This window comes from Lepidochelys olivacea (genome assembly GCF_965140295.1).
Source record: "Lepidochelys olivacea isolate rLepOli2 genome assembly, chromosome: 2".
In the NCBI taxonomy this organism is placed as follows: Eukaryota; Metazoa; Chordata; order Testudines; family Cheloniidae; genus Lepidochelys; species Lepidochelys olivacea.
In genome coordinates, this window is record NC_140412.1 from 184,304,728 (window position 1) to 184,330,328 (window position 25,601).

General features: G+C 41.9%; 1 protein-coding gene across 1 annotated transcript in view; it reads right to left on the bottom strand.

The window, feature by feature from the left end:
• The window catches only part of ITGA9 (integrin subunit alpha 9), a 297,598-nt gene that overhangs the window by 57,645 nt on the left and 214,352 nt on the right, over positions 1-25,601 (bottom strand). Inside the window, exons 19-23 of the mRNA XM_084620253.1 lie at positions 17,067-17,153; positions 16,127-16,206; positions 12,411-12,500; positions 8,158-8,266; positions 5,242-5,349 (exon numbers count right to left, since the gene is read on the bottom strand). Coding sequence (XP_084476379.1) covers positions 5,242-5,349; positions 8,158-8,266; positions 12,411-12,500; positions 16,127-16,206; positions 17,067-17,153 — 474 coding nt within the window. The remainder of the gene's footprint in view (positions 1-5,241; positions 5,350-8,157; positions 8,267-12,410; positions 12,501-16,126; positions 16,207-17,066; positions 17,154-25,601) is intronic.

Consider the following 25,601-nt stretch of genomic DNA (forward strand, 5'->3'; position numbering starts at 1 on the left):
AACAATCTTGCAGTTATGCCACCGGAACAGGACTCATGAGATCTGCGTTCAGTTCATTTGGGTAAATCATTTAATCTCTCTGTATCTCAGTTCCTTATTTGTATACTGGGGATCATAGTAATTTCTTTTTCTCACCCTTTGTCTTGTCTATTTAGATTACAAGCTCTTTGGGCAGGGACTGTCTCTTACTATATGTATGTTTAACACCTAGCTGGGCCTCAATCTGAGTAATAACAATAATAGTACTTTTCATAGTCATAATTTTAGTCCAACCAAACAGGCTCTTTAGATACATGATTTTGTTGGCCTGCGTGTTGCTCATAACAGTTAGCTCTTCCCAGAAATCCAAAAACATACATACAGCTCACTCCAGTTTAAAACAATTCTGCTTTGATTCTAGGAATCGCTTGAATGGAGACTGAAAAATCTGGCAATCCTACAAAGCATGGTCCCTCTGGATGAAGGTTCTGCCTGCACCAGATTTGGCTTCCAGTTTAAACAGACAGACTCATTTTCCAACTGTTAGTCTCTTGACTTTTATAAGCATACATACTTTTCCTAAAAATAAAATAAATATGAAATGAGCAACGTGATCCAGCTCCGTAGAACCGCCCGATCAGAGTAATCCAGGACTGTTAATTTAACAATAGCATCAGGACATCCCAGGGTTAATTTGGTACGGACCCCCATGCTGACCATCCATACAGACAAAGGACTTGTTGGCTGACAAGTCAAACTAGCTCTCTATTCCACTCCTACAAATTTGTTGGAAGCTCTTCTGTTCTGTTAACTCTAACCCAGGGGTCTCAAACTGAATTTACCTTAGGGCCAGTGCCTGTGCTCAGATACTCCCAGCAGGCCAATAATGTCACTGAAGATGGTGTTCAGAAAAGAAAATGTTTATATATTTCTATTTTTTATTTCAAATTTCTGAGAAATAATAAAACTGTCATACAACTTTATACAATTCTTCACCTGCCAGAGAGTTCTTAGTGTTGGCAAACCACCTGGCAACGCTTCAGTTCTGTCAGTCTGTTGATGTTTGGCCTCAGTGACTGAGCAGTTGAAACCTTCAGGATTGCAGCAAGGTTCGGTATTTTCACTTCTATTCATTGTGGAAAAAAGTGATGCCGCCTCCATGGCTGACTCTGCCCGGCAACTAGTGATGGTATCTCTGTCCCTCTCCCCCAGCCAATGGAAGCTGCGGGGGGCGGCGCCGGTAGTTGAAATTGCCAGCAGCATGTCTGCCTTCATCTCTCCTTCGTGGGCCACAATGGGGAGGTTCTCGGGCTGCAGATGGCCCGTAGGCCGGGACTTCGAGAACCCTGCTCTAACCCTAATCTGCATGATTTGGGACAAGCTATTCTCTATCTGTGTGTAGCCACCTGTATGATACATATGCACTCTTGCAGGGGAGTTGAGCCACTTAATGTTTGTAAGTTATTTTGAGATCTTTGAAAGAAAGGTGCTACAGAAGTGCAAAGTATTATTAAATAGGTTTTCTATTTATCTACCTTAGGGTTTTATACTACCATCCATCACTGTAATATCTGAGCACCTTCCACATAAAGTCAATAGCAACAGTAATGTTCCAAATGAACTTCATGGCAATTTTTGGCGCGTCTCCCTTTTGGGGGTAAAGACTCTGCTCAGTTAGAATTCAAGGCTTTGATTTTTTACATTTAGTATAATCCTAGTTTTGGTTTTGGCTTTATTGTTTAGGTTGATTTATTTCAGGCTGGCTGATTGGGGTTTTGGGAGTAGGAATGTTGTGAGTTCCATTCTAGTGGTGGAAAAGCCTTTTGGAAAAGGAAGGGTTTTTCAGAATTTCCTAAAGACAGTCAGACTCTGGAATTGTCTTACTGTATTCATCTTAGTCTTTTTGTGCAGTCAGGCAATGCAATATAAACTGCATAAATGTTTGCCTAAGATGAATTCTCCTGCAACCCATTCATTAGTGCATCTCTGTCTGGGATTATATAGTAGTCTCAAACAAACTATGCAAAAGTCTATTTGTTCGATCAGCAATAATCCTCCAGCCTGGTGACCACATGTGAGAGCAGACACAGTTTCCTAACAAACATTTGACTTCTGAACAAATGCTTATTCACTGTGCGGAAGACTTTGCTTATGACCCTTTGGACAACCTTTTGTTATGGTAACAGGAACTAAGATATATTTAGCACAGTCTGATTTGGGGAAATTAACATCTCTAAAATGGACAGACTAGTTATGATGACCAACTGATCTGCCTCTTCAAGAAACACAGGAACAGTACGTAATGCAGGTTCCTCTCCTTCCCCTCTGCTTACTGCTGTATTTGCTTCCCCAAACGGCTGTAGCTCTCCAGTGAAGTGACTGATGCCTCTGCCTAACATTCTAGTTCTGCAGCAGTTGTTTTAGTAGCATGGTTAGAGTATTATAATAGAACACTGCATACTGACATTTTGGGTCTGCTAATTTCTTAGGGCTTAGGGGGTGTACTAAGGGTGTCTTGCCAGGGAGAAAGGAGTTTTGAGTTGCTGTGAGGTAGCAGGTCAAGATTCTTGGGAGGAGCAGGTCTGGTCCCACCCTCCTATCAGCTGGGAAGCTCCTCCTCTCCCAAGATGTGCTTCAGCCATAGTTCACCTCCCCTGTTGTCAGTAATTAACCCGCTGATAAGGAAGGAAGCACTTACCAGGACTTCCTTGCTGGGTGGGTGGGGAAAAGAGGACAATGGAGGGGGGTCAAGGATAAACAAGTAGTGTTATTTGGGTGATTCAGGATGTAAAAGGCAGAGAGCATTATGAGATCATTATGGCATTGCTGGGAAATAAAATCTTTTAGAAGAGTTTCTGCAATAAAGCAAAAAGCTCAGAGCAGCAGAAAGGAGAAACATGCTATCTGTTTTAAAGGGAGTGAGATAATCTTGTCTACAAATGCCTCCAGTAGACACAAACAGTTCTAATGGGCTGTATCCAACTCTCTTCATATTATTTCTGTGACTGAATTATGGAACGAGAACCCAATTCACACAATATAGAACAATTGGCTCTTGGCACAATATAGATTACATTGTACTCGATATGCATTCTGAACTCAAATGTGAATCATAGTTACTCTACGTGCTTGCATCCATAAACTGCAATGCTGCACTGTACACGAAATGGGTCAAATCAATTTTGACTGGCAGGCACAAGTATTAAATGGCTTTCAGAAAAATGTGTTATGCCATCAAAACTTAAGATGCCTATGTAATGAATTTTAAGAGTAAATCCTGGCAGTTAACCACCGATTATTCACAGTGTGTATGCAACTTTATGAACATTCTTATTAATAATTGCAACTCCATCCATTTTGAAAGGTCTGATAATGTTGACTTCTAAGAATGTGAAAGCAAAAGAAGAACTTCCAGATAACTTTGCTATGCATTGTTCTGAAAGGGACACTATTCCTCTGCACAACTGCATCAGCTGTTTGTGCTACAGGAAGTACAGACTGATCAGAAACATGGAAATCATCAGTAAATGTGCTTACAAAAGTCTTTTTGCAAAAAGTGGCTACTTCTGACCCATTTTCCAAAGTTCATTCCAGTCTGCTGCTTTTGGATATAATTTGTTTTTAAAAGGATGTTTGTTCTGCACTATGTTGCCTCAAAAGTTCAATAGCTTAATTTTCCCTTTTCAGTCAATAAAACCTCGGCAAGGAGGTAGACTGGTATTGTGCTTAAGGCACTGGACACAGACTTAGGAGACATAGATTCAATGCCTGGCTCTGACACAGACTTCCTGCGTGACCTCAAGCAAATCACTTAATCTTTCTGTGCTCCAACTCCTCATCTGTAAAACACTTCCCTACCTCCCTGAGAATTTGAGAGGATAAATTCATTAATGCTTATGAGAAGCTCAAATACTATAGTGATGGGGGCCCTATACCATAATCTTCTTAGACAGATAGAGAATAGCAGTATCAGTGCAAACATGCCACACAATTCCACAAGTGGACATTGCTAGACATCTGGGGAAAGTGAGTGTTAGTATTAAACAAGTGCCTACATTTCCAACACATCACGGGGCCTAATCCTAAAAAGCCAGGAGGTCAATGAGAATTGCATGAACTCAGCACCTCTCAGGATTAAGCCTAAATTTGGAATTTTGTTCTAAAAGGCTTCCATGTCCTTACCATCTGCCCTGGCACCCATAACTCAGTCCTTTGGGGAGCAAGTATTAAAGTTTATGGGCATAAGCCTGTAAATGCCAAAAGACAAATGCCACATTGCATAGAGTGGGCAACATGACACTGAGTCTGGACTGTCTTCTGCATTTTAAGCTAGGCTGAACAAAGCATTAAAAAGGCGTGGGAAGTAAAAAATCCTGCAAGGGCTGGAGGATGGGCTCAATCTGAGCAGGTAACATGATGCTAGTTCTTCCCTCCCCATTTCTAGATGCTTCTATGAATATCCAAACTCTTCAAGACAAAAAGCCTGGGAAAAGGGCACAAGTAAAGCAGCATGCAAGGTGGGCCTTTCCACCTGCTATTACTTTGCACGAGCCACAAACTGATTGGCATGTACAGGGATCTTGGTTATGTGCAAAAGAAGAGGTCATTGGATATATATCTGCATTGATCCAGTGACACAAACACCTGCATTTGGGGTGTGGAACAGCTGCAGCTACTTTTCCAGCCAAAAGGCTAGAAAAGCAGCCACAAAAAGGGTACAGTGCAGCCTCCTGGCTTACCTGTGAGTTGGGATGTTGGGTTGTTCCTTTTCTGCACAGTTTCCCACACACATCCAATTACTATGAATTTGTACAGGGGAGGAGTGAATCAGCTCCCTAGCCAACTCTTCCTTTCAATATCTCATCAATACAAAACATGATATTTTAACATATTAACCCAAACTTAAAAAAACCCCAAACCCCAAAAGCGAATCCTTTGTCAGAACACCCGCATGGGATGGTTTTCTTGGTGGTAGACACAGAAATTTTTTTAAAATCATTAGGCTACTAACATTTGTAAGCAACCAGTCAAAAATCCTGTTTGTGTTAAAGAGGAGGTATAATATGATATAAATGTTATATTCAGTTTTAAGTTTCCTATTTAAAGATGATTGTACAGAAAACTGATGTAAATGAGCATAGATTGGCTTTATATCAGACTCCACTAGAGAGCAAACTAATCAGAATACAGTTAACGCTGGATCTTACTTAAGTGTGAGAAACTGGAAGCTTCACCTTTGAGGAAACATTACAAAGTACTCACCATCATCTGTTGAATGTGAAAAGTTTCAGCCCCACTGGCAGAGAGGCGGTTAGGAAACAAAATGTCAACAAAAGATTCGGGGAGTGTGCTTGGTCCAGTGTTGTAAACCTAGAAGTGTGAAAATACGTATAAATACAAGTACATATATAAAAGATCATTGAATATAAAATTATTGCAGAACAGTAATTCTCTTCATTGACATTACACATGTTACTCAGAGTGAACCTGGATTACAGATATATTTCCAAATTTCCCTCATGTCCCTAATTTTTTCAGTCTTCACTAAGAACTATTATATAAAGCATAGGATACAGCCACAAGGGTTAGTTTAATTTTTGCTCTTTTGACATTTAGTATTTTCACTCACAGTGTGCACTATACAGGGAACAGCACTTAGGTACAATGGTAAGTAATTAAAAAGCCAGTTACCAACATAAATGACATGTGGCTTTTTGTCCATTATGTGGAGACACAGTCAGTGACTACATTTTGAATGCTTCAATAATACTAGCAGAATGAAAAGAGCATTGCTTTTCCCACCAATGTTGTTCTTTTCCATTATGGTAACCATTGCATTATATTTTGTGTGTTTTTTTCTTAAAGTGCACAAACCAAAATGGAATGATGAACAGGACTACTGGAATTCTGGGTTTATTGACTGTGTTGATAGAAAATGCACTTTAGCAACCTTAATTCAGTTCAATATTTGGTGGGTTTCAACGGAACAAGAATTTTCCTGGAAACATGTTCACTTTTTATTGTAAAATCAAATAGTTTCCAGCCCCAAACTGAAAAGTTTCAGGCATAAAACGCAAAACTTTTTTCCTCCCCCAAAAAATCAAAGATATCCATGAAAAATTTCAGTTTTTAAAATATTGTGTCTAAATTTTTCATGGGGAGGGAAAAAACATTTTCTGACCATCGCTAATATGTACACATATATAAATGTTTATATAATCAAAAAATTAAACAATCCAATTAAAAACATTCAGCTATGTTGAGATTTCTTTGTCTAAATATATAGTGATCCACACCAGCATTGTTGTTAGTCCAAGGGACTATAAATATTAAAATATGAAGCCTTCTCTACTTGAGGCATTGTATATATTTTGAGGAATGCATGAATGATAAAGAGGACTGGTGCAGAATGCCAAGTCTTTACAAAAGCCCTGAGGCACAAGAAAGGAGAGGAGGCTACAACTACAATGGAACATAACAAATACTGCATGAAATGTGAGCCTAATGTAACAAATTAGAAATTTTAAAAATGGATAATCCCACCATGATAAGGAAAAACAGTTCAGGAATAAGAGGTATTTGGATTACACAACACATTATTCACAACAAAATATTTGACTCAATGCAGATTTTCACATACAAAAATCACCCAAAACCCTATGTATTTTTACCAATTAATCTCTTTTCTGTTGAGAAAATGTTACTTTTCTCCATCTGGAGAAGTTTAATAAATGGTGGGGAAATCATTAGAAACAATTGAACAAATTGTGATACAAACCATGCTTTACCCATTATGAAACCCTTCCCCCACACACACGCACGCACGGTCCGAGGTTTACCAGTTTACTGGAGGTCAGATCTGTGACTTCTTATAGTATCATTGCCAATTTCTATATGAAAACTCTCTTACATTGCAACTTATGTTTGTGTGAGAGAGATCAGAAGGGAGGGAGGGATATATTATCAATGTATAGATTCTATCCCTATACTTTATATAATTTTCTTTTATTGAAAGTGATCATCTAGTCAAAACATCAGTACATCTGGTCTTTATCTGTTTTCTAACCAATAAATGACTGGAAAAACTGCAAATCCTCAAGAATGAATTCAGAGTCACAGGACCTAGGAGTCTGGTTCACAAGAGCTTTAACATACTGAAATCCCAGTTTGAACACCCTGCTTTTACTCCTTTTTAATAAATAGCTACAGGCAGTGCATAACAGGAGGGTCTTAACTGCTCTGGACTATAGCCTGCCCCTAGATGGAGACATGTGTTACCCATTATGAGTTAAGTGGCATCATGCCTAGGAGAACAGTGGAAAGAAGGGAAAATGAAAAGCTATTGTTTACAATATTCTATAAATGATCCCCCACACTCCCACTCTGTATGATATGTCATCACCTACTTCCATCTAGTGGTCAAAAAGGATTTGTAAAGATAGCCATGAAACACAGTGACTGTAGTGAGATGAGTTCCTTTTGGTCCCATCAAAAAGATCTTGTACTAACATGGATCGCAGAGATTACACTGCACCGGGAAGCTCTGTCATCCACATGAAAAGGATGATCCCACAGACCTGCACAGGTAATTTTGAGATCCTGTGTGACATATTTAAAATGACCCCTTCTCACCTCTACCCTTTGTTGTTAAACTTCCACAGAGACACAAACAAGCTGCACAGTTCTGGCCCATTCTTTGCACTATTCTCTAGTAGGGAGCGCTGTGCACGCTGTAGTGTTGACATGTACATGCAGCAAGCCTTGATTCTTTTGAGAGGGCACTTGCTCGGTCTCGTGAATGAATGCTGCCTAACCTTCTGTTTAACCATAATGCCACTGAAAATAATGGCTTTTCCCTTTGGAAACATGGGACTGAATCGAGATGTGACACTTGAATGAACAAAACTGTTCACTCTGCGTGTGACGAAAGGGGAAAAAGACCCGATCAAACAATGGCAGCTCCCTGCCCATGAAACTGTGATGCCCTGTTTGTAAATCTTTTAATAATATATTAAGATAAGGAAAAACACCATCCCTGGAGACTATTTTAGTCCACTGTGAATACAGCATCCTAAAACGTATGTATGACACACTGTTCTGAGATAGGAAACGTGCACCAATCTCCCCACAAAAGATGTGCTGTCAAGAGAAGAAGCTGTAAAGATGGATCAATTTTACCTGAAGAGTGAAGTTGAGAGGCTGAAAAAGACATTCATAATTCTCCATCTGAACAAAGTTGGATGCTTCCACAGAGTCTCCATAGACAAAGGAAGTCGGAGAGACAGTTCTGAAAGGTTAAAACATGAACTTAGTTATCTCTCAGTTATCTGTCTTCTATATTAAATACATTTGTGGATTGAAAGTGAAGTGCAGAGTTCATACAGTTTGATATAGAGATTTAGGAGAGGTGACTCAAGGGACCCCTTCCCATCCTATTGTCTATACTTTGTTTTCTTCTCAGACAAATACAACCTTAATGGATCCTGAACTGGGTCTTTTTTCTGCTATCCCCAGTCAATGTGAGACTTATTTAACATCATATCTAAAATCTGTCCCTTCTTCCTCATGCCTACAACAAAACTTCTTGTCCATGCCCTGGTCCTCTCATGTTGGAAACTGAAATCTTTCTTTCCAGACTCTCAGAGCTCTGAGCATGCAACCTGCTCTTGAAAAATGTTCCATTGGAAAGACTTCCACTGAGTTCTGTGAGAGTTGGATTAATCCTAAATGCACAAGCACCATTCTGTATTCATTTTGTGTAACCATTTATATAATCAAGTTTTACAGGTAGCAAGGTTTGCAGAAAGCTAATTTCAAAGCCATATGAGTTTCTGTGGAAATCAAACTGTAAATCTGTTCACACAAGTGTTCATGTCAGAAATGCTCATCTAATGAGGAAAGTAAAACTAACACCATCTGGCCAATCACAACTCACCTACAAAGCTGGAATGTCAAATACTTTTTGCATTTGGCCCACAAACCTTTTTTTAAAAAATGCAATCGGCCAGATCTTCCACTGCTGTAAAGCAGCATAACTCCATGGACTATCGTAGAGCTACACTGCTTTACACTGTCCTAATCAGCATAATTTTGGAGAAAAAAAATTAGTTCATAGAAGAAATTAAAGGAATCGCTCATGCATAGTTTGCAACAGAAAAAGAGACTAAGGGCCTGATTCACTTTTGTGTTACTCCAGTTTTATGCCAGTGTATCTCCACTGAGGCCCTAAAATTGTCTGATCAATTACTGGGTATGACTTACTCATTCAGCTCTATTTATCAACACTGAATACAACTAGTATGTATTGTTAAAATGGCAACAAAAGAAATAGGTAAAAATGTCACTTGCTATTGTCTCAGTCCTGCAGACCTTTCTAAAACACGGCAAGTTTTCCTTGACTAGGTTTGCAGGGGGTGGGTCATTGATAATGTTAAATTAATCTGAGAAAGCTGTTTTAAAAACAGTAATAATTTTCACTTACATATGGATTTCTGTCTATTGTTTCCACTGCACTTCATGAACATTAATTCATTACACTTCTCAACAACTATGGGGATGTACTCTCCATTTTATAGACTGTGAGAATGGGCCACAGGAAAGATGTAGTGACTTGCCCATGATTACACAGCAAGTCAGTGGCAGAGCTAGGAGCCAGGATTCCTGAATGTCAGTCTCAAGCTCTCATCACAGTGTAAAACACAACACTGTTTTACCAGCAGGACTAAGAAGCACTGCACAAAACTCACAACCCAGGGGGAAGATGGGGCTAATCCTCCCGCTATGTCTTCCTAATCCTAGGATGTTCCAGGGGCAGAAGAGGATCCCGGTGTAATTTAAGCCAGCCCTGGGTACCTAAGTTACAACAGCCTCCTCAGGCTACCATATGGATGGCAGTGGTGCTCAGAATTTCCAAAGAGCTGCATCCGACATGCCCCTCCTGGCTCAGCATGCCTCCTATGCTGGGGCTCACGAGAGGGTCTTCAGAAGGCAGCCTTACTGCTAGCTTCCATAGTGCCTGTGCCAGGAGAGTTCTCTACAGCTGGATATGGAGCTTTCAGGGCCTATTTATTTCACTGCATCCCTTTACATAGCATAGGAGCAGGGCTAAGGATCTCTATCATGAACTCAGATCCTCAATAATAAATGAAAATATTCTTTAAAAATATGGTGTCCAAAATAGAGCATCACTAATGTTATCATGCTTTGGAACTTTATCTCCTCTGATGAAACGATCAGTAAACTCAGTTCTGGTAACCAGATAAGGTGTCGTCATGCTCTGGAGTTAGCTACACCTAATGTATTTGAATGAAGAAAGTAATCCATAAAATCAGTTAGGCAGGGTTTTCAAGACTTGTCTTTTAAATGAGATATTATGAGGAGAAGGAAAGAAGCCCAAGTTGCGTCAAACTCTTTGGAATGTTTTCTTCTGAAACATTAGGAGGATCTTCATTCACTAAAGGGGAGAATCCAGGAATCCTAGAATAATAGTTGAAACCTTTCTGTGCTTGAGAATCATCAGTTTCATCAAGGAGCAAGGATTTGACTGGATTAAAGTTTAAATGTAGATGGATTTCCATGCAGACATATTTGACTCCATTCTTTAATGCAAGGGTTTTTTTCAGTACTGCTAAGGGTTGTATTTTCAGTGTGGAATTTTTTTTACATGTTAGTCATGGGCAAACTTAACATGTTCGGAGGATCAGGTCAAATAAAAACACATCCGAACTACTGGGCATCTGCAAAACCTGGGCCACAAACGTGGTGAGAACAGGATCTCTCTTAAAATTTCCAGCATGTCCTGCTTCCCATAGGGACAGAAATACTAGGGAGACAGTCTTTCTTGTAGTATTTTGGCACAAAATCTGGTTCGGAGCCCGTAAGTGCAGACATATTAAAAAATGAAAATGAACGAAAAATGTTAGCCAGACTTTTTCACACCTCAAAAAAGGTTGAGATTTATGTTGAGGTTCGATGGCATTCTTCTTTTGCCTGAATAGGCTCACCCACATCTTCCACATGGATGACAACTCTGTGCACTAATGGGAGTTATGTGACTTTATTCCTGTGTAGTGTGATAGGAATACAGGCCTAAATAGTCAAATCCAGACTTGGCCATGCATCTAAAGGTTTACCCGCATCCTCTGCTGACTCACACATTGAATTCAAATAAGCACAGGTATCTATTTCCTCAACTTGTAACAGTGGCCAAGTGTGTCTTTGTCCTTTACTAGAGGTATAGTAGTCCCACGGTCCTTAGCTCAGGCAGTAGATGCTCATGCCACATGGATTCAGTCACCACAAACGATCCATTCAGAAGGTTGTTACAAATGGCCAGTACAGGGCTTGAAATTCTGAAGACCTCTGATGCTCAGGATGTGCTTCCCCAAGTGGGCGGTACATGTAAACCACACGAGCCCAGCAGACATCATTATTCCTCTTTGGTGTCTGGATCACCTAATTCTGAGTCAGTTACTGCCTGGGTCACCTGCTGGGATTGAACCTGGGATCTCTGGATCTAAAAGGTTCAGCCTCAAATGGCAGAGCTAAAAGACCAGGTCCATTAGTTTATAGAAAATAGCTCTGTATGAGGTCCAGCCAGTAGAGAGGGACATAAGAACATAATAACTGCCATACTGGGTCAGACCAAAGGTCCATCTAGCCCGGTATCCTGTCTTCCAAAGTGGCCAATGCCAGGTGCCCCCAAGGGAACGAACAGAACAGGAAATCATCAAATGGTCCATCCCCTGTTGCTCATTCTCAGCTTCTGGCAAACAGAGGCTAGGGACACCATCACTGCCCATCCTGGCTAATAGCCATTGATCGACCTATCTTCCATGAATTTATCTACAGAGACACAGTGTCCAGTATATTGCAAGTATTTCAGCCTTGATAGTGATGTGGATCTCTCTGTTTTAATTTAAACTCCTTTCATACTAGGGAAAATGGGGTTAAAACATAAACACAAGCTAGTTCCGACTATGAAATTAAACAGAAAGGCAAATAGTTAGATCTCACCATTATTCAGAGAAACCCAGAACATTTGACCCTAACCTTTGGCCTGGCAATTCTCAGCCATATCTTTAGACACATCCTCTGGAATGAGATTTGATTAATTTAGTCTTCCCTACCTCCCCCGCGCCCCATCTTTTTTTTTTTTTAAGGTTCATCACATTCACAGAATTACAGCAACTTAAATCAATGACTAAAATATCTAATGTTACTGGTTGGGGGAGGATGGGGTGCAATAAATACATCCCAGATAATGAATGACGATGTCCTGTTTTCAAAGTCTGGGAAACAAGTCTAGAAGAAAGCAGCTTTCTGGCCACATGTAAACAAAGAGAAGAATGTAATTTTCCATTGGATGAAATTCACATGTTCTTGTTAGGATTTTATTTGTGTTTTTTGTCATTTGATAATTGGTCACTTACCCAGTGATAGATGAGTCCACTTCATGCATCAGCGGCACAGACAGGGTGAGAGTGTTGTCATGGAGCGATTCCGAGTGTTCTAGGTTTCCACTGTGTCAGAAAGGACAAATAAGCATGCTGTAAACCTACAAGCTTTGCAATAAATTACAGAAGTGCAGTCAGCAGCTACTATCTCATATCTGCCTTTTACTCTGAACCGCTGTGTTTGAGTGATGTCTCATTACAGAGACTTTTAAAGATCAAGGGTTACATTTGTAAATTGTGCCCTGGAGGGGGCATACGCACAAAGCTTGTCTTTTGTGGATTGCCTCTGTGCATTTACTGTATGGGTAAATCTACACTGCAGCTGGGAGCATGCTTCCCAGTGCAGGTATACAGACTTGCACTAGCTCTACTGGCTAAAATAGCAGTGTAGCCTGAGGTCTGAGGTCTTTCTGCTTACTTCAGGTCACTGAAGGTCCCATGGTACATTTCCCATGAGTAAGGGCCTCAAGTGTGGCCAATTTCCAACGTTAATAATTGCTTTCCTAAATTCCCTGTTGCTTTAAACTGACACATTATTCTTCATGTCCTAGCCCCAGTGTGGAATGTTGCTCGTGCCATCAAAAAATAGCTGACACATTCCACTCAAGAGGTGGGTAAAATGATGGCTATATGTATACAGTTTATGATTCTGTAGTATGTTTTAAAGCTTGAAGGGGGTGCTGTATTAAATCAATACTGGTATATAAAATGATCCTCTCCACAAATGATGCTTGCATATTTAAAGTATTGTATTATTCCTTTGTGGAGAATTTGCTGTATTCTGAGCAAACCCTTGCAGGTCAAAACTGCAAAGATACTTAATCTGATGGTGAGCTTGAACTCCACCAAAAGATGGAAAAATAATCCTGAACTACCTTTTTAAAGTATTATTTCAGATTTCAGCAGCATAATCTAAGGGACCAGTTTTGGCTTTCTGCTATCACGGTAAAAGATTCATTCACAAACCTAAACGTTTGACCAAACAAACCCCTCTTATTTGGGGGCAGTGTCATTGAGGCTATAACAGACAGCCTTGGGACTACCTGTATAAAGTGCTAAGCTGGCTTTGCAGGCGGCTACATTTGTTCAATAGGACTGTGAAAAAACCAGGCTGCTGATGGCATACAGCACAGCCTTCTGTGACTGGCTCCTTTGATGTGACTGCCAATAAACAAAAGCACGTGGCAGAAGAGCATTCCAAATACCCCACCCCAGCCAGCAAACATTTTACAGCAGCCTTTCCTCTTGCACGGGTTTTAAGTCTCCAAAACAGTGTCATTTTGTAGCACGTCACAAATACCAAGGGAGATGCAGTGCCTGCAAGTGGAACTAGTCATCTGTGTGTGAGTGGAATTCAAAGGAGTACACGTGTGTGTCTATAGCTCTGAAAAAGGTAGAACATTTCTGTCAGCAAAGGGTATGACAGGAGACTAAGGCTTGGTGAATTTAGCTCTAGCGAGCCACGTTGCTTCCCCAAAAAGTGCATGTTTTTGTACAATAAATATTAGACTATCCAGCTGTTAGCCTGTTTCAGACTGTGCTGCCCAACTTGCAGCTGCAATGAGCCCGTTGGGGGCCCCTTACTACTGGGGACAGGTTTAACTTCTAGATAGATGTGTACTTCCTATACTTTCAGCACTGTGGGAAGGAAGGAAGGAAGAACCATTCTGTACTAAGACACTGCTACAGTGCGGGCTTGAGAACCCTGTGTATACAGGATGTTCCTTTTCATCTCAGGCTGACTGGGGCACATCACAGGTTTCCCCTCTTATTTTCTTTTGCTAGATGGGGAACTAGAACTTGCTGGTTAAGTTACTTAACTGCTCCATCACTTATATAAAGTGAGAGAAACAGGACAGGAACCCAGACCTCCCAAGGCTCAGTCTAAGTCCTTAGTCACAAGACTCCTTTCTGTCCTCCTTCTTTATATAAAAAACCTCCTCCTTCTAATTACGCTGATTCTCTATACTATGTACGTGCACGCACATACAAGTTCTTGACGCACTATAGATCTCTCCCACCCCAGAGGGACCGACAACCCCTTACATCTACACCAAACCTATGCTTTGTAGCGGAGGAGGACAAGGGTTTCCTTGAACCAGCCCTTCATATTCCCCCTTTCATAAACACAAAGTGAAAACTTTCACAAACACAAAGTGAAAACTAACTTGGAGAACATGTTAGGCTCCTTATATGTTGTACAACAATGTGGAGTATAGAATGCATAATTTAATGGAAGGCTCGTCATAGGTTATGTTAGATTCCTCATAAAATAAGGGAAGACACCAAGGAAAATTTATTAAGTATATTGGGAGATGGATCTGATCCCAAGGGAGCAAGTTATATGTCTATTCCTCTTCATTATGTCTTATAAGTTCTGGAAAACACAGACTGGGTGAAATTAAAGCAGTCTCCATGGAACTAAGCTCATGCAACAACTATGATTTACACATAAGATCGCTATAGGGTGGATGCACTGCTCTTCAAGGATAATAAAATTTCTCCAATGTATCAGACACAAACAGCCTTGACCCTCTGATGTGGAGGGCTCTCTTACAGTATTTCATAGCAGCAGCACATGCTACAGGATCTTGTTCCACACACCTGTCATTTTTGGGGGATTACTCTTTACAAGAACAGAGTCACTGAGCAACTGCTAGTGTTCATCTCTCATCTCCAACAGTTCTATGGGGGGGGGGGGTTCATCATGAAAGTGGGGATGGGGGGATTAAGAGTGATTATGTTTGTCTTGACATGGAAGGCTCCCAAATGGGCCTCTTCATGCATCTGCAGTCACACACGACAGCACAGAAAGTGAAAGCCCCAGCTAATCACGTTTCAGCAGTGACAGCGTTAGGAGCACAGGTTAATAAAGCCGCACTATAATCAATTCCTATATGAATCCAGAGAGTTCCTGTGACCTAATCACAGTTAGATTTTGTTTCTTTATGACAGATCACCCTAGAAAGCAGACAGGGCATGTTATGGTTTTCACTAATTCTAAGATCCAATCCCTATGGACACATTTCTAAGAATTCTGTATTCAAAGTGACATTCAGCCTAACTCACTTCATAACAAGTTTCACAATGTTCTTTGGGCAGAACACTGCTCAGCTGTCTCATACATCCAGTCACACCACACAAAAGATCAGAGGGAGAAAAAAATACGTGCTCAACTTTTCAACAGGTTAGAGAAGAACCCTGGCCACCTATCATCTAATGAATGCAGATGGCTTTTTGACTTGGGTCCAATCAATTATTTCTCTCAAGCACTGGAACAAATGCTCAGATGCAGCTGAGCTGCACTTGATGCAAGACTCAAAGGGATGAGTGGTGAAAGGTGGATTCATGCCACATTGTGATCCCGTGATCCTGGAGTCAGCTACGGGCTGGTTTGCCCTCCAATACGATTTAGAGCACACTAAGGGCTGCTCTAATTTGCACCCATCTGACAGCAAGAGTGCAAAGACAATCCTAGCACACCTCCTTGTATCAGGATTAACCACTTACCCAGGATACTTGGCATGCTCGTTAAGATGGCTTTATGGTCCCTGTATGCCACCAGAATATATTAATTTGGTCCTAATCATTACGTTTCAGTTATTTATTATACATCATAAAACATGTCTATTTCATATGGCCAAGAGTCTGCACATTCCACCAAGAAATATGGCCAGATGAGGGATCCTTACCTTTGGGCCGTGACCAGGAATGTAAGAAACTCCTCTTCCCCAGACAAGTGGCTTGTATCAAAGATCACACTGAACTCATACTATGGAAAGAAAAAGTGGCATTTAGTGAGTATTATAGATTGCTTTTCCTAATCTAGAATTTCATGTCCCTCCCTCCCCTCGAGCTACATACTGTATCTATCCATGCAGAAATATTCTATATTTATATATTTAATATTAGTTGTCATACATTTGTCAGTGTATTAAGGATGCCCTAACCTATTAGGGAACGAGCTAACAGTCATAGGGTCAGATGTTCCCCAGACGAGACAGCTTTCACCATTCCATCTACTCCTCGAGCAATAAAACTGTAAGCTACGTTTTGACTGCAATCTTTTTTTTGTAGGCGATGTCAGAGCAGAAAGAACACAACTGGATTTTCAGATACCAGTTTGTCGTCTGACCCACCAGCTAATTGAGCAAAATTCTATTTAGCTGTCATTGGGAGACAATATGGAAATTCACTATGTCATTTTTGTAGGCACTGATCTAAACATAGCTGCACTTTAATGTACTTTTCATAGCATGAGAAGACACAAAATAAAACAAAGCCGTGCAACAAAAACAGACTGGGTGGAGAGCCCTCTTCTAACTTTCTGCTGAGGAAGCATTACACAATCATTTTCTGGCAGCGGCAAAGCACCAGTCAACTTCCATTAGTACTGCACGCCTGTTACAATGGGCACAGCAGTTCTGCTGACTTTCTTCAGTGGAAACAAAGAGCCCAACCTTACAGCAATTACGAAAGGCAGCCACAGTATCCCTATGGGAGAGCTGTGAAAACTCGTGGTGTCACACACTCATAATGCCTTTCCCCTGCGGGTCTATTCCTGCCTCTTCCCTTGGCACAGAGGGGTTCATGAGCTATCCTCCTTAAAGTGAAAGTCAGTCAGCACATTACCCTGCACTTCGATCTCATGAAAGGAAATCCCACGCTGCACTTGACGAAGTCTGACTCCAGCAGCTCACAGGCAATGCCCAGCTCTTCCTGAAGGAAGTGAGGGGGGAAAAAACATGCGGATGAAAGGGTGGTGCTGGAAAGAGGTGACATATTACAAGGAACAATGCTGATGAAAAGATACAAAAAACACAGGGAATGTGGGAAGCCTTTGCCACCCCTAGCTGCATGCACAGTTCCCAGAAGGTTAACAGTCAAGACAAAAGGAAATATACAGCACTGCACATCATAATATTGTCTGTGAACCTCAGATATTGTTAGTAAGTGCAAGAAAAATTAACAATCTTACAACTGCTCATGAAGAAAGACAAAGGGGAAACTCCATATTCCAGAGAAGGAAACTTATTAGAGTCAGGGGACTATCAGCAGCCAAAAGTGTTCAGATCTTCTGGCCTTCAAACCGTGCCAACCTCATCATCAGAAGCAAGCTCCCCACAGACCAGGACACACCAACTCTAAGCAGCACCAGACTCTGCTAGAACTCAGATGCAAAACCTGTAGACATATCTCCAATGTTATCCTACATATGCCTATCACAACATGTGGTGTACTTCAACCAATGTTTCAAATGCCCCAGCAACAACTATGTGAGTAAAACCAGACATGAACTATGCTCGCAAAGAAACTCACATAGAAAAGTGACAAAAGAAACACACCACATCACCTGTGGGTGAACACTTTTCAAAAAGCGATCACTCTATATCTGACCTCTCAGTCCTCATCCTCAAAGGAAACCTGTACAACTCCTTCAAAAGATGAGCCTGGGAACTTAAATCGATAACTCTGCTGGACATTAAAAACCATGGACCAGAGTCACTAGTTTTATGGCTCATTAGTATTACAACAATTTATAAACACACCCTACTGCCTACTACCTTCTTTTGTTCTGGAACTGCAAAAATGTTAAATGCCCACTTTATTTTAAGTGCTCTCCTACAGCCTAGTGAACCCCCTATACTTAACAATCTGGCATTTAGCTCTCATACTCTGGTTATCTTCCCAAGACCTGAGGAAGAGCTCTGTGAAGCGGAAAAGATAGCCCCTTTCATCAACAGAAGTTGGCCCAATAAAAGATATTACCTCACCCACCTTCTCTCCCTCAGATCATCCAGTCATTTGGCTCTCCCCAACATCCTCTTTGGTTAAGAAAATGCACCACTAAAATGGCCTAGGTTACTTTATAGAGGTAAAAATTCTCTTTAGGGATCAGACGACACCACCACCGAAAAATTACAGAAGTGCATTCTCTCCTCAGTACTAATGAAAAACAGGATATACCTTGAACCTACACAATCATACAGGTGAAAAGGGTGGAGGGAGCCCTGTAATGGCCAAATGCAGATCCCACTAAAATCAATGGACTTTTTATGGTTGACTTTATTAGGACCAGAATTTGGCCCTAAAACAGTACCATCCTCTAGATTTCAGAGTGCAGTTTTGTATCCGATCATTGTCTCTTTTCCTAGCCCCTGCTCCCCCAAATCACTTACTTTTAAGTATGTGAGCAGTCTCACTAATTTCAATTAACACAGCTTAAGCACGTGTTTGAGGGTTTTGTTCGATTGGGCTCAATTTGGAAACCATCTCTATTCAGAAAGGGTAAAAAAGCCATTAGGTCTTAAGCATATGCTTAAAGTTAGCATAAGCGTTGTCCTGAAGAAGGATGCACTTAAGCATGTGCTTAAGTTCTTTTCTGAATTGGGTCCTGAACTGAAGGTCAGATCATCATCTCTGGTATCACAGACACAGTAAAATATACCAGTACAAAATAATACCCAAACAGGCAAAAATATTATCTTTCTTGTCTAGATGACTCAAACTCACGATCACTGATTTCACACAAAAGGAAACACTGGAATACTTCTGAGATGTCTTAATGTCACTGGAATTACTCCAGAATGACATCAGGGAAATTTACGTCAGAACTGTGCCCTCAAGGTTAATTGTACTTGCAGTTCTTAATACGTATCTATTCCCATGAAGGCAATGTAGCACAGCAGATGAACTATCTACCTTACATGGCGCAAAGGCAGCATGCTCAGAAGCAGAGGCAGATTAGGGGTTTGTGGGGCCCTGAGCCACAGCAAGAGGGGGTCCTGCCCCATCCCTTCCACCTGCAGTCTGCCCCCCCCCACATCGCTCCTGCTTGGAAAATGAGGTCGGGGCGCAGGGGCTTCCCCTTCCCCGGAGCCCCACCTAGCACTCCTGCTGAGAAGTGGGGTCTGGGGCTTCCCCTGCTCTGCGGCAGCAGCGCCGAGCGGGCGCAACGGGTCAGGGTGTGGGGATGCCCATTTTTCCAGGGGTCCCCAATTGGCCGGGGCCCCTGGGCATGGGCCCCATTGACCCAGTGGCTAATCCGTCACTGCTCAGATGCTGTGTCAAATTTAACTATTAATTACCAGAACACTTATAGCACAGGTAGTCTTAGTGAAGCATTCCTTCCATTCATCAACATTTGAAGACTGGGAAGTTGTGTGAATAATCTGAAGTTTATGTTAGTGAACAAAAGAATGCAAGTGTGGGGGGGGGGGGGAAACAGCTGGATAACCAAGAGAAAATTTCAGACATTTCAGCTGGGAACATTTTCATTTCTGTGTCGTTGGAACTTCACTTGCTATCTAACTGTATTAACATATAAACTCCCTTAATCTGCCAGCCTCCAGTGGCTAAAGGAAGACTTTTATTTACATAGCTGTCTGCTGGTGACACTGCACAGATAGACCTGAGAGGCTGCCTTTTCTCCTCAAATATTACTTTAGAGGCCTTATCACTAGAGACCTGAGAAACAAGATAACCAAGTCGATTCCATGATCTGATAATGGCAAAAATCCAGTCACCCCTTTGCCTTGCTAGCTGGCTGCTGCCTATTCTTCCAGGTCTTTTGTTTATTGACAGCTAGTGTCCAGATCCCAGTTGTTTAGAATAGCCTGTTAAGGAAATGATGAATTATGCTGCACTGGCAAATTTTTGTTTTGTTTAAAACTCTTTCAGTATATGTTGCATATTTGATTTGGAAGACACCTTTACTTAATCAGCACACCGCTCTATTTAATATTGCACATAAAAACACTACAATAAAAGAACATTATTCAGGTCACAAAGTAATGCACTCAGAAGTTAGAAAATGCCAGAATGATGGTTGTCTTTGCAACCTTCATTCAGCTCCCTTGTGTGTACGCATTAAGGCAGGGGTGGACAAACTATGGCCCGCGGGACCCTCCGGCCCAGCCCCTGAGCTCCTGGCCCAGGAGGCTAGCCCCCAGCCCCTCCCCTGCTGTTCCCCCTCCCGCACAGCCTCAGCTCACTGCACCGCCAGCGCGATGCTCTGGGCAGGGGGCTGCGAGCTCCTGGGGCAGGGCAGCTGCAGAGCCTGGCCTGACCCGGTGCTGTGCGCTACGCGGCTGTAGCACCACCAGCCACCGGTACTCCAGGCAGTGCAGGAACGGGGGAGGGGGAGGTTGGATAGTGGGCAGGGGAGTTTGAGTGGGTGGTCAGGGGCCGGGGGTGTGGATAGGGGTCGGGGCGGTCAGAAGGCGGGAAACAGGGGGGTTGAATGGGGACAAGAGTCCTGAGAGGGCAGTCAGGAAGGATAGGAGGGGTTGGATGGGGTGGGGGGCAGTCAGGGGACAGGGAGCAGGGGGTGGCGGATGGGGTAGGAGTCCTAGGGGGCTGTCAGGGAGCAAGAAGCAGGTGGGGTTGGATAGGGGTTGGGCGACGCCTGGCTGTTTGGGGAGGCACAGCCTCCCTTAACCAGCCCTCCACACAATTTTGTAAACCCAATGTGGCCCTCAGGCCAAAAAGTTTGCTTGCCCCTGCATTAAGGCATAGTTTTTAATTACATGGTCACTTATAATTTTTCCACAGGACCACTGCCTAATTCAGTGTACAGGATGGATAGTGCTCACTTCACGAGCAGCTGTTCAACATTTTGTTTTCTCATCATTCTTCAATGTGTGACCCCAGGCCTTTTTTACTGCACACTATTCAAATCCTGCTCTGAAGATGGAATTATTAATTTCCTCATGGGCTTTTCTATGTTCTTCCTCACTACTGTGTCTGAGTACTTCAAAAAACATTAATTGATCTTCTTAACACCCCTGGCAGGTGAGGGAATGGCATTATACCCATATTTCAGATGAGTAACTGAGGCATACAGTGATTAAGATCAAGCTTCCATTAATTCTGGGTCCCCCATTCAAGATGACTAGGACCTAGTTTTTCAGAGTACTTAGCATTATACAGCACTTTATATTCAAAGAATGGCTTCACTGCCTTCAGTTGCAGATGTGGGTGCTCTGCACTTCTTTAAATCAGACTTCAGGGTATCAAGTTGGGCACCCAGAAAATGAGGAACACACAGTTAGTGACCACCTGTGAAATGTTTGGTTTAAGTGACTTGCCCAGCAGACCGAGGAGTTCAGTGGCAGAGGCAAGGATAGAATCTATTTATTCAGGGCAGCATTCCACTGCCTGAATCATGTGACCATTCCTTTTCCCACTGTCCCCTGCTTCATTCATCACACACTTCCCAAGTTCCGCAACAAATGCAGCAAAGAACCTACAGGCAACAGCTTTAGTCACTACTCAACCCTGATTAACTCCCAGGGCAGGTCCATGAATTGAAGGTACTCACCATTTCTGAAAGTCAGGTTGCACTTCAGTTTTTAATTATGGGTGTTGGTGGCTAACATTAAGCATTCAAGTTTGAAAATGTTGGCCCACATGCACAATACAAAATACAGGATGTTACCTCTTATGCCTGAATATTTGGGAATAACGCCATTTGCTTACAATTGCTGTAGGAAGTATAATTTTAAATGACCTGATATTTATGGATTTAAAAATCTCAAACTCTATGCATTACCCATATAATTATTTTGCATTTAATTCTGTATATGTTTTGGAAAGGGGTGTTAAATAAAAAAAAAGAAAACAGTAAAGTCCTTGTTTACTTGTATATTCAAACAAACACACCAAACCAGCTAAAGGGGCATAGCTCCCTTGACTTCAATGAAGCTATGACAATTTATACCGGCTAAGAATCCATCCCATTACATGAGACTATATTGTACAGTTGTTGGGGTTGCTTAAAATGTACAGCCTAACACGACTGAAGTTTTCAGTCCAGCTGGATGGTGAAGGAGCTTAGGCTGGAAAATGTTGCTTTCCTTCTAAAATGCTCCATGGCATGTCATATTCCTGGAACAGCAAGTCAGACAAATCTCTCTTCTATTATGATGCACTATGCGGTGCTTGCTGGGAGAAACACTGTTCTCCGGCTGGCTCACAACTTGGTAGGCCCTGTTTCCAGAGTGTTATTTTTCACCAGCTGAAGTCAGCTTTTTTTTTTTTTAAAGCATCAAAAAAATTGCTGACAACTGTTACAGAATCAGTGTGATGGCTGAGTCTGGGCTCTATCCTGACAGAGTGTGTTTGTTTTGGAAGTGCAGCAACTGATTAGTTGCTTTAGCTCAGTGGTTTTCAACCTGTGGTCCGTGGACCACTGGGTGTCTGCAGACTATGTCCATTCGAGTTTTTTTAGGGGTCCACAAATGAAAAAAGGTTGAAAACCACTGCTTAGCTGATCCAGTAATTCAGATAACCACCTTAACATAATACGACAGAGGAAGTTATCTGAGGATGTTGTATTTGTCTAGTGAAAGCTTGAGAAGGGAGGAAAATGTCACAAGTTACACTCATGCTCTTCCCTAATCGACCCATCTTTTTCCTACACTTGGAACCTATTCCTCTTGGCAAACGCTACAGGCTGGTGGGGGTCCATGGTCTATCTCTTCCTCACACCATTTGGGGCATGGCAAAATGGGCAGTGAAAGGGAATGGCTGCTGACTGTCAGAACTGTAACAGTGCAATTTCCTGCAAGGCCCTTGAAAACCCCTATTGAATTCAATTTAAGTATCTTTGGTGTCCCTTGTATTAGATACAATCCCACAATAATATATAAACTTTGCATTTAACTTCTCTGGGGTGCGGGGGGAAGACATGACTAGTGTAAACCTTGGGAAGAGCTATGGAACGTCAAAGGACTATTTTAAAAAATGTGCCAGACAAGAAGGAACTTTTGGGACAAACGAAGTTAAGTGCATTTCCTAGGAAATACCTGAGGGGAGGTGAATGCAAATTCCCACCTCCAGACACAATCTTTTAAAGCTACACTCTGAGGAAAGAACGTTTATCTTGTTACACGAGGACAAGATCAAAGGCCCATGCTGTATAAAGGAAAAATGATTTTTGGTTGTTCTTGTTCTGAGCAAAACCTATTATGAACTTGTCACCACAGGAAAAAGCCTTTGGTGAGGTTTGAAGGACTGATCACCTACCAGAGCCCTTGCAGGAGGTGATCTCCAGTAAGTTTATTAGCATGCGTGTAGGTTCTTGTTTTTAATATGCTTTCACCTTAAGAATAAATGTGTTTGCTTAGAAAGAGCTGTGTGGTAACTTAACTGTGGACAATTTCACTGTTTATAGACTCTGGAAAGAAAAATGCAGACACTGCTGCTTGCTAGGAATAACACAGTGTAGGCAGGGAACTGTGCAGCCTCTCACAAGTTCAGGAGGGAGAGAGGCGCAGGTCCCAAGAGAGGTGATGACTAAGAAGCCAGGAGCTTAAAGGGAGTTCCCTGGCATGACCACAGAGAGGGAATACAGGCACAGTTTCCCTGATCTTTGACAGTGACTATACGCTGGCTTTCATGCAGAGAGGGTAGGGTGGGGAGGTAAAAGCTCCTTCCGCCCACAAACTAGCCTTCACTAAGCCTTTACAAAGGCACACACTAGCCTTTACTGCTCCTAACAACTCAGGATCAGTACCAGAGGAGACTTAGTAGGTTAGAGGGCAACAGTTAGTTGCTATAAACTATCCTACCACATACAATGTACACACACGCAGTTTGTTGGGTTTATAGAGAATTTCAGTATGGAAACAGCTCGTTTTAACTATAGCTGAATTATACAGGAAAAGGAGGTGTCAGCTTGTGGAATTATTACCTGCCATGCCACACTAGAGGTTTGGGAGGAAGTAATGGAAGAACATTAGAGCAATATTGCTTTGCTGACTACACCCAAGTCATCATCCAGGGATACAGACAGAACAATTCTGATTTTGTTCTTTTCCAGTCAAAGTGAACCATAACTGAACTGTAGTAGAATAGCAGGTTTTTCAGGCAATATAAAGTACGGTTAGCATTAAGAAAATTGCTGTCCAGCATTACAGCAGGTCACACCAACTCAGCCTCTCACCACACAGATTTGGGCACTTGGAAAGTATGTCTTTCCCTTTATAGTATTTAATGGACATGCTCTGGTGATCTGAAATTGGAGCAGCGCCATGTGAATCACTGTGCTGATATATATTAGGTAGATGTTGGAGGACTTCATTACTAGAACAAACCCTGAACAAAGAGCTCCAATCTACCCTCCCTCCTCTGAAATATACATCAGTTATAAGATTGTCTTCTCTCTCTCTTTCCCCCGACCCCCATTATAGGGATAATTTTCAATCAAGTTTACACCCAAAACTTAGATCATGGGGGAAAATGGGGAGGACAACTAAAGGAAAGAAATGAGGGTAAAATCTGTAAGAGATGAAAATGTGGCAATCTGGACCTACATGAACGACAGTGCCATGTTAAGCTCAGTCAGAAGGCAAGAGGGGAAACCATCTGTGCATTTTATCCCAGCAAGGCTCCATGTCTACACCAAACACTTGTTGAAGAAAAGCGATGGTGTTGACTGCCTTGCACGCCTCATCTGATATTGCCCTAAGGTGAAAGATGTTCTGATGCAGACCAAAGTCATTCTTAAGGAGAACACTGGACACACCCGTTGTCCAACATCATCCTTGTCATATACCCAGACGTCCTACGAATGGATCACTGCTCTGAGCTGTGTTCATGTCTGATAACGTCAGCTGCAATGTACTCGGCAGAAGGTGGAAACACGACACTCTTTGCTTGATTTCTGACTAATGCAGCACCATGTGGGAAGTTAATACAATAGGCAATATTGTACATGTGTAGGAATTAGAATTACTCATATGATACTGTGGTATGGTTTGCACTCAGAAATATAGCCAAGCTAACCTCTGCTTCCCTTTGGCCCCTGCTGGCTCTCTCCTTTTCAAAGAGAGCAACTACTAGCAGACACACACCTTTTAGATTTTTCAGGAAGCCAAACATGGGCAATACATGGGTTTTAGGTTCTGGTGTAGTGAGGTGCTGGATAGGACTCTTAGGGACTCCTTGTTAAAATTACACCACCAAATTGAAGGGAGAGTTTGACTCATTTCCTCGCCTCTGATGAAATTCACCACCTCTCTGGATAGTACTAAATCGTCCCTGGCAGGGATGACTACTTAACCTCTTAAAAATTCTTCTGATGAGCAAATATTTTATCTTTTGAATTGATCAAACTGTTTCAAACAGAAGGTATTTTGAAAAAGATCCCATGGGAGGGAGATG